Source organism: Vanessa tameamea, chromosome 21 (assembly GCF_037043105.1).
Source record: "Vanessa tameamea isolate UH-Manoa-2023 chromosome 21, ilVanTame1 primary haplotype, whole genome shotgun sequence".
Lineage (NCBI taxonomy): Eukaryota > Metazoa > Arthropoda > Insecta > Lepidoptera > Nymphalidae > Vanessa > Vanessa tameamea.
Genome location: NC_087329.1, coordinates 6,269,633 through 6,282,357, shown reverse-complemented (window position 1 = coordinate 6,282,357; position 12,725 = coordinate 6,269,633). Strand labels below are relative to the sequence as shown.

Below are 12,725 nucleotides of genomic sequence, written 5' to 3'. Positions count from 1 at the left end.
AGAATTGTCCCCCTGTTTGAAATATCTGATCCATTTAGTTTAGTAGTATATTAAAATTTGTTGTAAGTTTATAAGGTATCCTGGATTGATCAAAGTAGTTTAAGTATTGTGGTCATTATTTTATCGTTGCGTTCAAAATAAGTTAGTGAATCTATTCGAATGGTCCATTTTTTTAAAGGTAAATATACTTTTAAGCACACTTTTGTAAATTTTAATGTACAGTGAGCGAATGAGTGAGAATCTTCCAACAGCTGTCAAATCGAATAAAATTATTATAATTATATTTCCATAATCCATTAAAATACAAATGCAAGTAAAATTTCTCAAAAAAAAAAATAACCTAACCTCCTAATAAATTATGAATAAATGTCAGTTCGTAATTCGTAATTGACATTCAATTATTAATTTCAATATATTATCTATGTACATGCGACGCAGACTAAAAATTATGACAAGTTTGAAAATAATATACATAATATGTTATTTACAAGTATTCTTATATAACTAATGGATAATAGATTTGAATACCTTTTAAACATCTTCGGAAAGATTTCCCGAATTAATATATCATTGAAATTATAAACAGTATATGCTTAAATGACAATTTTTTTCGAATTTTATATTCACACAATCCCGACCTGTTTCGTTTTCAACGAATTACGTTTCTAGTAATATTTAAAAAAAAAAAGTAAAGTTTCAAAACCGTTATATAGATTACAAAACAGATTTGTCTTTGCCGCGCCGTTTAGGCGATCATAAAATTTTATTTATAAAATACTAACCAAGTAGTGTGGTCACTATTGAACTAGGGTTCCGTAGATGTGATAATTATGTTACACAAATGTATGTCAAATATTAACATTAAACAAATCAATTTGTCAAATAATCAGTTATTAATGATTAAAGATGATTATGCGTTAATTATTTATATATATTCGTAAAAAAAAAAAAAATATCAAATCTAGATTGCAAAAAGGTTCAACCGTTCAAAATTACGCGTCAGTCTGCAGGAAACGTTACTCAAAACATTAGTGCTATTGGCAAAACCTCAAATCCAAAAAAATAACCAACTACATGACCAAATCAAATTTGTTGACACCTGTGTCATATTATAACGAAATATTTAGTTATAAAAAATATCTCTTAGCCTACGGAACCCTAATTATAGCATGACTTGTACTTAAATAATACCTTTTCCTTTGTTTGTTTATTACTTATCTATGATATACAACTATTAGTATTAGTTAATCAAAATTGGAAATACATATTTTAGGCTTAATTGTTAATGAGGGCAAAGTTAAGAAACAAATCGAATTATTATAAAGAAATAATTATTACAACAATTAAATAATTATTACAGAAAATATTTAAAAGTCATTTTTTTTATATTTATTTACCTTAATACTATGAATGTAAGGTTATAATTTAAGGCCCGCCAAAATTTAGCTTGACTTTTTAAAATTTAAACTACTTGAACGGTGGCGAAGGCACTAAACGTAACTTTCTTTGGTGGTTCTACACTACAAGTCCTTACAACCGAACGTTTCGTTCCATCGTGAACGTTCATTTTCAATACTGGTTTTAAATTCGCAACATCACTTTGCGATTGAGCTCTAAATCTACCGATGGTGTTGCCATTACCTAAATCACGTAATTTATTCGTAAGACCCGTTATCCTGTGGGAGATGTTGCTGTAGTTCGCCTTTTTATCATTCTGCTTTTTTGGTTCGCTTAGCTTCTTCGGTAGTTCGAGATTTTGTAGCGACATATATTTCCTATGATCCGTCGTGAGATTCCTTTTGATCTCTGTGCTGGGTCGCGGTAATCTCGGTGCTCTTTGGAGAAAGTTGTTCGGGCGGAACGGTAGGGGGGTGAGTTTGGGCTTCGAATCGCTCGTTAGGCGAAAATATTGCGGTACTGGTTCGATTCTTTGGGGCTTTTTAAATGTTAACGCCATTGCCATTTTTGTAGGCCGAGCGAGGCTGTCGAAGGCGGTTGTGGAGAACTGTGAGCGGCTGTTTCTCCACTCTTCTCTGTCTGATTCGTATCCGTTGGTCACTGGAAATAGAAAAAGTACATTCATTAAACATTAAACTTTAATAATAATGATAAAGTTACCTAATCAAAATACAATTAGTTTCTTCTTTCAAGATGAATCGACATTCCGAAAGTGTGACGTAAAAGTGACAAGTTCCTGTAAGGAAAACGTAACAGCCTATAAATATTCCACTGTTGGACAAATGCCTCCTAGTTTTTGGAGAAGGCTCATTCCACTGAGTTGCTGGAATATGGAAGAAATAATTCGACAAATGACATATTGAGTGGTGTTTTAACAGAGTATTCTGATTAAATTCACGAGTTCCTAACAACGAAAAACTAGACAATTCGTTTTTATTTTATATAGGAAGTTTAAATGATTCAATTAATTTTTTTTTTCTCAGTCTTACGTAAATCTTCACGAGTAAATCACAGCATCGAATGCATGTTCTCGGTTACATCATTTCACTGTCTTTATACGGAACGACACGGACACGACACTGGACAGGACAGCTCTATTTTCTTTATTACAAAGCTTTTTTTAACTTCACCTTTAAGCATGTGTACTTTTTATGTTATAGTAAATTTTTTTAATGCCTTTAATGAATATTTTTTTTATATTTTATCTTTAATTCAAAGTGAGCCAAACATATATATTTACATTTTTTTTTTAATTTAAATTTCAATGTACATTTAAATTATTAATAATAATATTAAAAGAAATGTTTGGTAAAGTTTTATTTTATTGCCATGTTCAATTATTTACTTGTCTAAGTCGTAATAGCTCAACTGTACACGAGCAGCGTATTACTGTAGTTAATCAGATAGGCAGCTGTCTTGTATCTAATCAGATACGATACTTACTCCTCATATTATTGTGATATTGACCAGCCTGACATTACTAGAATTGTTTTAAAATAGTAACATTATTATATATTTGAAAACAGTTTTCATTTCAATATACAGACTGATGGTAACGCCCATACTCATCGTCACTATATTAAACCATCCACTACTTCGTCAATGTGTCATTACCCCTAGATTTTGAAATAAAAAAAAAGTTTAAAATTTTGAAATTTTAAACTTTTTCTTTTTAAAATTTCTTTAATATCCATTGCGCCACCAATCGTGAAAACTGAGACGTTATGTCACTTGCGTCTCTTCTTGTATCGTAGTAACACACTTCCTTCAAAAAGGAATACAAATATGCTAAGTATTACTTTTTGACGATAAAATAATTGATAAGGCATGAAAAATATGCTGTGTTATAATTAAAAAAAAAAGTTTATTTTATCGAAATGTCGTTATCGTATCGTAGTCGTGAAGTCTAATACGATTCAGTCTCGTTAATTCGATACACGGAGGCTTCCGTGCTCTGGCGCATATAAATGTAATATTAGTTAATTTTATTTTGACCTAGAGGACGATACAAGGCTACATGTAGGAAAACATCAGATACAATTAAGGTCAATTTTATTTGAGACATTACAAGTAATTTGATTAAGAAACATATTTGCATGTGATAAAGATTTAATATAAGTAATTATTCCGTTATGACTATAATCTTAATGAATAATATACCTTGAATAAAATCGTTTTTAAAATAAATAACATGTTAGTATTTTATTGCAACCAACAATTATTTTATTGATAAAAATTATATAATGTCCTATTAAGAGATTTCGTGTACGGATTTTCTTAAGGGAAAGAAGCCACATATATGTGCTATACTATCTCCTATATACATATTATAAATCCAATCGGATACGAAGGAAAAGAGTTCAGACGCAAGGCCAAAGTCTTTACGTGCTTCCCTTGGGAAGTTGAGCACAGGAGTGTACAGAAGTGTACACACTTCAACTTTCAGATTCCGGACTCCATGTTTAAATTGTAGATCTGCAGCGGCCAGACCAACGAGGCGATTACTTATTATATAAACATATTTTTTAAAGCAAAGTAATTAATTAAATTAACCTTTATGAGAGATTTACTTTCTAATAAATTATGAATTTCCTTAAATCTGTTAAGTACATGTTTTGTTGTAATGTTGCACAGAACAAGACGTCACGTAGAGATGTATTTGCTATCGACACGAGACAAATTGCCTAATTTATGCAATAGTCGACGAGACCTTTCGTGAAATGGCGAGGTTAACTTCGAAACTCGATTCAAGAGATAAGTTTATTAGAGGTCAATATTAGGAAAAGCATTGACTCAATTTTTTACGCGAGGCGCAATTCGATTTGATATTATTTCCCCACGGAATATTTCTGGATAAGGTAACCGGCCTAGGTATTGGAGACATAGTGACCGAGCGTCGGTTCGTCATGTCATTATAGCATGCGATCCTGTGACATCCCTTGAAGGGACAGAGTACCGCTTGTTTTTGAGTTGGTATTCCGATGCCCAGTTCCAACGAGTTCCTCGTACTCTCAACACGTAAACACGTTGTTTCCGTGGACGAAAATATTCGTTAGATATAGATTATAGATATAGATAGATAGATAGATATAGATATAGATTCGTCTAAATTTTATCCATTACACACGATTCATCTTAAAATTTCCGTTACCGCAGCAATAAATGAAATGCTCATTCAATGGTGATACTCGTTTTCGTAAGCAATATATTATTATAATATTTTTGCGATTTTAAATAATTAAATATTAATAATAATAGGTTTTATTGATTTTTTCCTTTTAGAAAACAATAATGCAAGTTTGTATGATACAAATAATATCACCACCAAGCGTGATCTCTTATCAGATAACGAGTACAAATGTTTCTTACAAAACGGGCAGAGCAAATACTAACCAACTAAATAAATCCATAATTAATAATAAACTACCTATGCCCTTATACACATACATATATATTTATATATGTGTGTGTGTAAGTATATACATGTATTAGGTTTTAAGAATAAAAGTAACTGTTGTATTAATTATTATTTTCCGTTTATTATGATATAACCGTTCGAATCGCAGTACACTGTGTATTAATTCAACAAAATAAATTTTATATATACAGAATTTAAGGAAATTAATTTGTTTTCATAAATGATTTTTATTTTAAAATGGTAATCCGGCAATGCATTGTATATATAGCAATATTTTCGTACAGTTCCGTATCCTGGAGATGTTTACAAATGGCATCTATTATTATCAAAAACAATTTTTATTTTTTTTTAAATTATAAATATTTAATATTGGCCTTCTATATATATTATATAAATAAATATAATTTGTTTTTATTTATCTGTCAAGGAAATATTAAATTGAGATTTTATATTTGGGTATTTATTATTATTTTAATTGTTGTCGCAAGCTCTCTCTTTTTTTAATATGTATCTATAGACTAAGGTCACGATGACACTGCCTCGTTCAAACGGACACGAGTTTTAAAATAAAGATAAGACGACAACGAGATATTTCGGCTCGTCGGGACATTTAGTAGGTACGAGAGAATTATATAATTTTATTTTTATTTTGTTTACGATAAGATAAATATTTGACCTTTGTAAACAGATATTATAAAGAACACAATATACAGATACCATTATACGCGTCAACATTCAATTTATGTAATAAAAATGTGTCATTTTTTTTTGTATGATGATATAGGTTGACGGACGAGCAAATGGGCCACCTGATGGTAAGTGGTCACCACCGCCCATAGACAATGGCGCTGTAAGAAATATTAACCATTCCTTACAACACTAATACGCCACCAACCTTGGGAACTAAGATGATATGTCCCTAGTACCTGTAGTTACACTGGCTCACTCACCCTTCAAACCGGAGCACAAAAACACTGAGTACTGCTGTTTGGCTGTAGAATATCTGATGAGTGGGTGGCGCCTATCCAGACGGGCTTGCATAAAGCCCTACCATAAAGTAAAATCATACGAATGTAAAATAATTGTTTGTAAATGTACACCTGCTGGGGTGAATTCTACTAACATTAAACGGTTACGATACGTTTCCTATTCTATTCTGATTTACGTTTATTTCTCACAAATATAAACCTCAGCTTCTACTTATACATTTTGATTATAATACGATCAAATCAAATCAAATGTATTTTATTGATGTAAACTTCACAATGAAGTGTTTTTAAATCGTCAATATTAAAACACTATCACAGTATAATAAATATAAATTCAATAATGATTTTAGAAATAAACTTCATAGACGATCATGTAAATTTGTTTGAGTTTGTATTAGTTACCAGCCTACCGTATGACCTCGGTGGCTGAGTAACAGGATATCTGTGACACAAACCGACCATGAAGGGCGGGTTTGATTCCCGCGCGGTTCGATTTGCACGTATCGCTTCCTATAATATACTACTGCAATAATGCGTAACTGTGTCAATAGAACTATAATATTTTGTATGTTTCAAACTAGCATATATCAGCAGATTCTGTCTGCGTTGATTTTGTCACGAAATCTCATCAACGCCACTTTAAATATATTAATCATAAGCATATCAGATTCACGTCAATATTAATAGTATAGTAATATCGACCAAATAAAAATTAAAAAAACATGATAATTATCTCGTTTTAAATACTTGTAGTAATACTAATAGCGTTATTCAATAAATCAATTTTGATATTTAGATTTATTGGATGAAACGAAAAATTGGACGAACCTACCTTATATAGTTATATTATTATTTATTTATAAGGTAATCCATATGTATATATATCGTATTGCATTAATTATTAATTAACTCGTAAATAAAACTTAAATATATACATACATAATAAATATTGTATTAAAAATTTAAAGGAAAAAGATATATGGAGTTTGTCATGGTTTATTTTCAGTATTTCAGTGCCTACCCAACCCCTGACCCCAACTCGCCAACAATGGTGATGTCGACGGCATGAACTATTATAAATACTCAAACTTAAATCCCTTTATTCAATATAGAAGCATTACACTTACTTATTGATAATCAAATAACACACTACCACCGGTTCGGAAAAGAAAATACCTGATAATGACCTGAGAAGAACCGGCGAAAGAAACTCAGCGGGTCTTTTTTTTGTCAATTTTATTGTTTACATATATTGAATATAAAAAGAAATAGCCAGGAGGTGATCGATTCCCATGTTGTACTATCAATCATAATCTCACTAATTGAATGGTAACTCTGTCTGTCTTTTACGATTTCACGATTAAACCCTGAACAGAATTTGATAAAATTTGTAATGAAACAAGCTTGAACCCCAATGAAGGCTTCTTTATACCTAAAACCTATGACCGCCCCCGCGGGCGAAGTCGCAACCAACAACTAGTATAATATGAGCTGTCGTTAACATATCTTTACAAAAGGCCTTGCAGAAACTCACAATACAGTAGATCGTTCATTTGATGTTCGTTTGACGTACCTTTTATGACTACGAGAGCGTAAAACTTGTCAACGTCGTAAATTCGAATATTAACGACTTTATTACAAAACATCAAAACGTTTCTTCTATTATTGAATTTAAATTTAATTTAAACACTAAAACCTTTTCGGTTTCGTTATCGATAATACAGTAATGATTAAATTGTTTTATATCATTAAACTATCACAAAAGCATCTGCCCAAGGAGTTTTAACAGGCCCATCGAAAATAAAACATAAATACATTCTATGCAAAATTATTAAAATCAGTAAAGTACCTTTAAAATATCTGGTTAGATATATATATATATATTAAAGGATCGTAGCATTATTGCATTAACAGCCTGTACATTTCCCACTGCTGGGCTAAGGCCTCCTCACCTTTTTTGAGGAGAAGGTTTGGAGCATATTCCACCACGCTGCTCCAATGCGGGTTGGTGGATACACATGTGGCAGAATTTGGATGGTAAAATTTAAGGATAGTAGCAACGCCCCTAATTAATTAAGGAATTACTAATATTCCTATTTACTTCCACCTTTTAAGCTTACCACTTGTGTCAGGAGTGGGGACGACATTAGCCCAAGGGGTCAGGATCGATCCTGCGACTTTTTACATCGGGCTATTGACACTTACTGTATATACAAATACATATATGGGTTAATAACATTTGATCCTCAGATATTATTAGGTATATTCGATACGAAACCTCAATGACATGCTAGAAATAGAATCACGAACCGGAGTCGTTTATAAGAATTTATTTACAAATATTTTAAGTAAACGGACCTTCAATTGTAACTGGATACTCAAATGTTTGTTTAAAGTAAAGGCCGTTTTTCACTGGTACAGAAATTATAAAAAAAAAAAGTTGTAGCCACTAGGATGATTTGGGACTAGATCGACATTGGGGTAACAGGTACCGATCAAATGCTCGTATCTGGCTGATTCGATGACTTTTTGTAAATTGTTCTCTAGTCAATAGAAGTAGTTTTATTAGTATTGCCAGTTAACAAAATCAAGTACTTTTAAACGGGGAAGCATTAGATGTTTTAGAATCAACAGAGTTCCTTGGTATGACAATAGACTCTAAGCTCCAATGGGGCCCCCATATAAATAAATTGGCGAATAGATTCAGCTCTGCAGCCTATGCGGTAAAAAAAATTAGACTTTTGACTGATGTGGATACGGCTCGCCTTGTGGATTTCAGTTATTTCCACAGTATAATGTCGTATGGCATCCTGCTCTGGGGTAATGCAGCTGACATTAATACCATTTTTGTACTGCAGAAGAGGGCTATTCGTGCAATTTATAACCTGGGCCCAAAAGATTCGTTAAGAGATAAATTTAAAGAAATTAAAATAATGACTGTCGCTTCTCAATTTGTTTTTGATAATGTTATGTATGTACGCAAAAACATAAATGATTTTCCCAGAAATTGTGACGTACATTCTATTAATACTAGAAACAAGAATAAACTTGTTACTCCAAGTACCCGATTACACAGGGTTAGTAACTCTTTTTTGGGGCAATGTATACGTTTTTACAACTGGTCCCCAGAAAACGTTCAAAATTATTCAATTATAAAATTCAAAAGAATCGTTAAAGAGTGTTTGTGTGCTAAAGGATATTACAACACTAATGACTTTTTAGTTGACTGCACACCTTGGGAATGAAATGATCGCCTACAGGCTGTTTCAAATAACTAAATTGCAAAATGGAAAAAAAAAAATATCCCGCTGAGTTTCTTTCGCCGGTTCTTCTCAGGTCCGAGGTGTTAAATTCCGAAACGGTGGTAGATTTTTGACTATCAATAAGCAAGTGTAAACACTTCTATTCTTATCATATTGAATAAAGATTTTTGACTTTGAATTTGGTTTAAAAGAGTGTTTATAGTGTGATTCTTTTTACTTTTACTTTTTGTCAATTACATCTTTGCGTATTGATCTATTACAATATATATGTATATTATGTTTACATATGTTTGTTACAATACACATTATAAAAACGTTCTTGCTTGCAAGAATGCTTGTTAGTGGGTTTTTTAATATGTGTAAAGTTTATATCTATTTTGCAATACCAATTGTAGTATATAAATTCATAATATTATATATCGAATTAATGCATAAAATTGATGTTAAGGGATGAATGTCATGTTAATAGGGATCGCTTTTACTAAATACGTAATTGATTTAATTTCTTATCACCGAGCAAATTGATTTTGTTTTGTTTTATCATAAGTGATTCTATTTCAAGTTATTTTATGCTATACCTAATTCCGTGGGATAAGGACCTGGTTATCTGTGGTACAGGTCTTACGTGCAATAGAAATGAGCTCAATGCATACACTTGACTATAAATTGTTGTTTTAGTAATTTTATATTGTCTCATGAAGTATAGTTTTTATGAGGATATTTAAAGATTGCTTACTATAAAATTCACCCAACATTTGATCTTAACAAGACCGATATTTGTAAAGCTGTTCCGTAATATTAAACTTGGAATTGACCGCAGGATTTGATCAATGAGTGATTTTCGACATCTGTACTTCTGTACTAATATTATAGATACGAAAGTAGCTCTGGCTGTCTGTAATACTTTCACGGCTTCAGCAATTGATTTTGATGACATTTGGTACGAAGCAAGCTTGAACCTCAAGGAGGGACTTAAGCTACATTTTTCACCATTTTTTCACCAAGGGATCAGGGATAAGTTCTTGAAGCATTTTCATCACAAACTAAATTCCACACGGGCGAAGACAGTATTAATTCTATTTAAATAATACACGAGCCAAAAAAAGCGTTTTACCGTAAGACAGTTGTCAACGTTCCGTGAGTGAGTTTCGTGGTGAGTTCTTACAGAATAACGCTATGAAAAAGTATAAATTAAAGATGGCCGCCAACGTCCCTAAGAAAATGCGGTACTGACTATGTCGCCACTCCAGTATCTCCTTTACTTGTTGTCAGGTACAGCTTTGATTGTGAACGCGGCCTTTGATTGTACGTTAAATTGTTTGAATTGTTTTTTAATCTCATATCAAACACGCGTGACCTCCACAAAGCAAATAATTTATCCATTTGTCAAACGATTCGTTTACTGTTGGTGCAACAAACATTGCCCAATGAGGAGGTAAGGTTTAAAAACGTGCTTGATTATTAATACAAGATAAACTTGAATAATTAAAAAAAAATGCTATTATTAAATTCCCTTCAAAGTTATAGGCGTGATTTAAATATATTTTTGATAATTCTATTTTCAAATAATTAAATAATTCAATTCAAATAATTAAACATCTATAGCCATGAATAATATGCAATATCTTAGAATTTAACTTTTTAATTTCATTGGATCCATTTTCCTAGTATTATTATAAATCTTGAAAGTTGAAGTTTTTCTAATGATTTCCAGTAAAGTAAATTCATCCTGAAATCAAACTCCATACTGTTGTGATGTCGCGTTCGTCTCGCATTTGTAAATTATATAGCCCTTAACTATCCTCAACAAACGAGTTATCAATCGCTTAAATAATTATTCAAATTGTATTTGTAGTTCCAAAGATTAGCGCATTCAACCATACGAATCCTCCAGGCTTACTACTGCTCCACCTCCGTTAATCGTTGCGAGTTGTTATATAATCTATAACAATATTTTTCGATAAATAGGCTGTCAACGCAAAAAATATTTTTATAACGGACTTAATAATATTAAATATTTCATAAATGAGACTCAAAAATGGTGTTTAAAAACAGAAATAAAAGAATAATTATGCAAAATGTTTAGTCAGAAAGACTGACGGACGGGCTTAGCGAAAGAAGCCTAATGTCATTTACGCGGGTTAACAACCTATTGTAACATACACGGCCTTGACTTGCATGCAATTGCTCGACTAATTTCATTATATACATGCTTTTGTATGTAAAACACATCAATTTTACACGGTTTGCTTTTTTTTTTAACGTTCGTATGAGATTTCGAAAATCGTGATATCGTTTAGGTCAAACGTTTTGAGAATTTTAAAATTTCGTCCGTGTTCGAAATTTAAATTCAAATTGCGTTCTATTAAGTAATACTATATAAGTATTTTGTATTGTAATAAATGTAAAACGTAAACACGGAATTAAGAATAACCTGCTTGAGTTATACCTTTGTGGATATTGTTTTTTTTTTTTTATAATTTAGCATTGAAATGTGCTAAAAATCTTTCCGAATTACCTCAATGTCATTACGTTGTTTGAAAATAAGAATTAATTATTTGAATCGTGTAAATCAAAAAGGATTAATATTGTGTCACCTATTTAAATATGCTGTCCATGCATTAAAAATATAGTTATTTGCTAATATGTTACTTGTGGTGGTACTATGTAATAGGTACATAACATCTTAGTCCCCAAGGTTGGTGGCGCTTTGACGGTAATTCATATTTCTTACGTTGCCAATATTTATGAGCAACGCTAGTACTAGTACTACCAACGAAGATTATTCTAACTTTCTTCCGATTCAAATATCAAATTTTATCACACACAATTACAAATGTTTCCACAGATTAAATTGTATAGAATATCAACCAGTATACCTTAAGGACTTCTTCATTCTTATAATAATTCATTAACGCATTAACTTTGTTAATTAATCAAGCTAATATGAAACGTTTAAAACAATTAATTGTCTTACCTATTACGGAACGAAAACGTTTCCAACGAAACTTCTAGTGCATTGTAGTAATGTTTTTTCGTATCGCCAGTCTATATCTAGATATAGGAAATTGTAATTCCAAACCATTATTCGCACACAAAGATTTAATTACAATACAAACGTTTTGAATTAAATTAGATTCATTGTAGTATTTGTTGGTAAAAAATTCTGATATTAATTTGTTATCTTAAAAACAAAACTGTTGTATTTTTGTTTGTGGTTGATGAATCCTGCTTAAAAAAAATTGCAATTAACGTCATATATTCGCACATCAGACATTATAACTACACTATACTAAATATTAACTTTTAAATAATGATGTTTTATTGGTTAACATGCTATAAGAATATTATTTTCTTTATTTTCTTATTAAATCGGCGATCATGTGTTCGTCTGTATCTGACTTGAAAGAATACAAGACGAAAATGGAAAGTCGAACGCGCGGTATCCCTAAATATGGTTTTAAAAGAAGGCTCGCAGCCTCTGCACCAGACGGCCATCACTTAAGGCCAAGTAAAACAACTAAATAATAAATAACGATAAAGCCGGATGATGTTCGTCGTCGAAACAAATTGCTCGTCATAATTAATGCCTCGAAC

At 31.5% G+C, this 12,725-nt stretch overlaps 1 protein-coding gene across 1 annotated transcript in view; it reads right to left on the bottom strand.

Annotated features, from left to right (window-relative positions):
• Positions 1 to 1,128: 1,128 nt before the first annotated feature.
• LOC113395567 (uncharacterized) overlaps positions 1,129 to 12,725 on the bottom strand; it is an 83,348-nt gene continuing 71,751 nt past the window's right edge. The window contains exon 3 of the mRNA XM_026633181.2: positions 1,129 to 2,058. Within this exon, the coding sequence (XP_026488966.2) occupies positions 1,463 to 2,058 (596 nt within the window). The 3' untranslated portion in view covers positions 1,129 to 1,462. The remainder of the gene's footprint in view (positions 2,059 to 12,725) is intronic.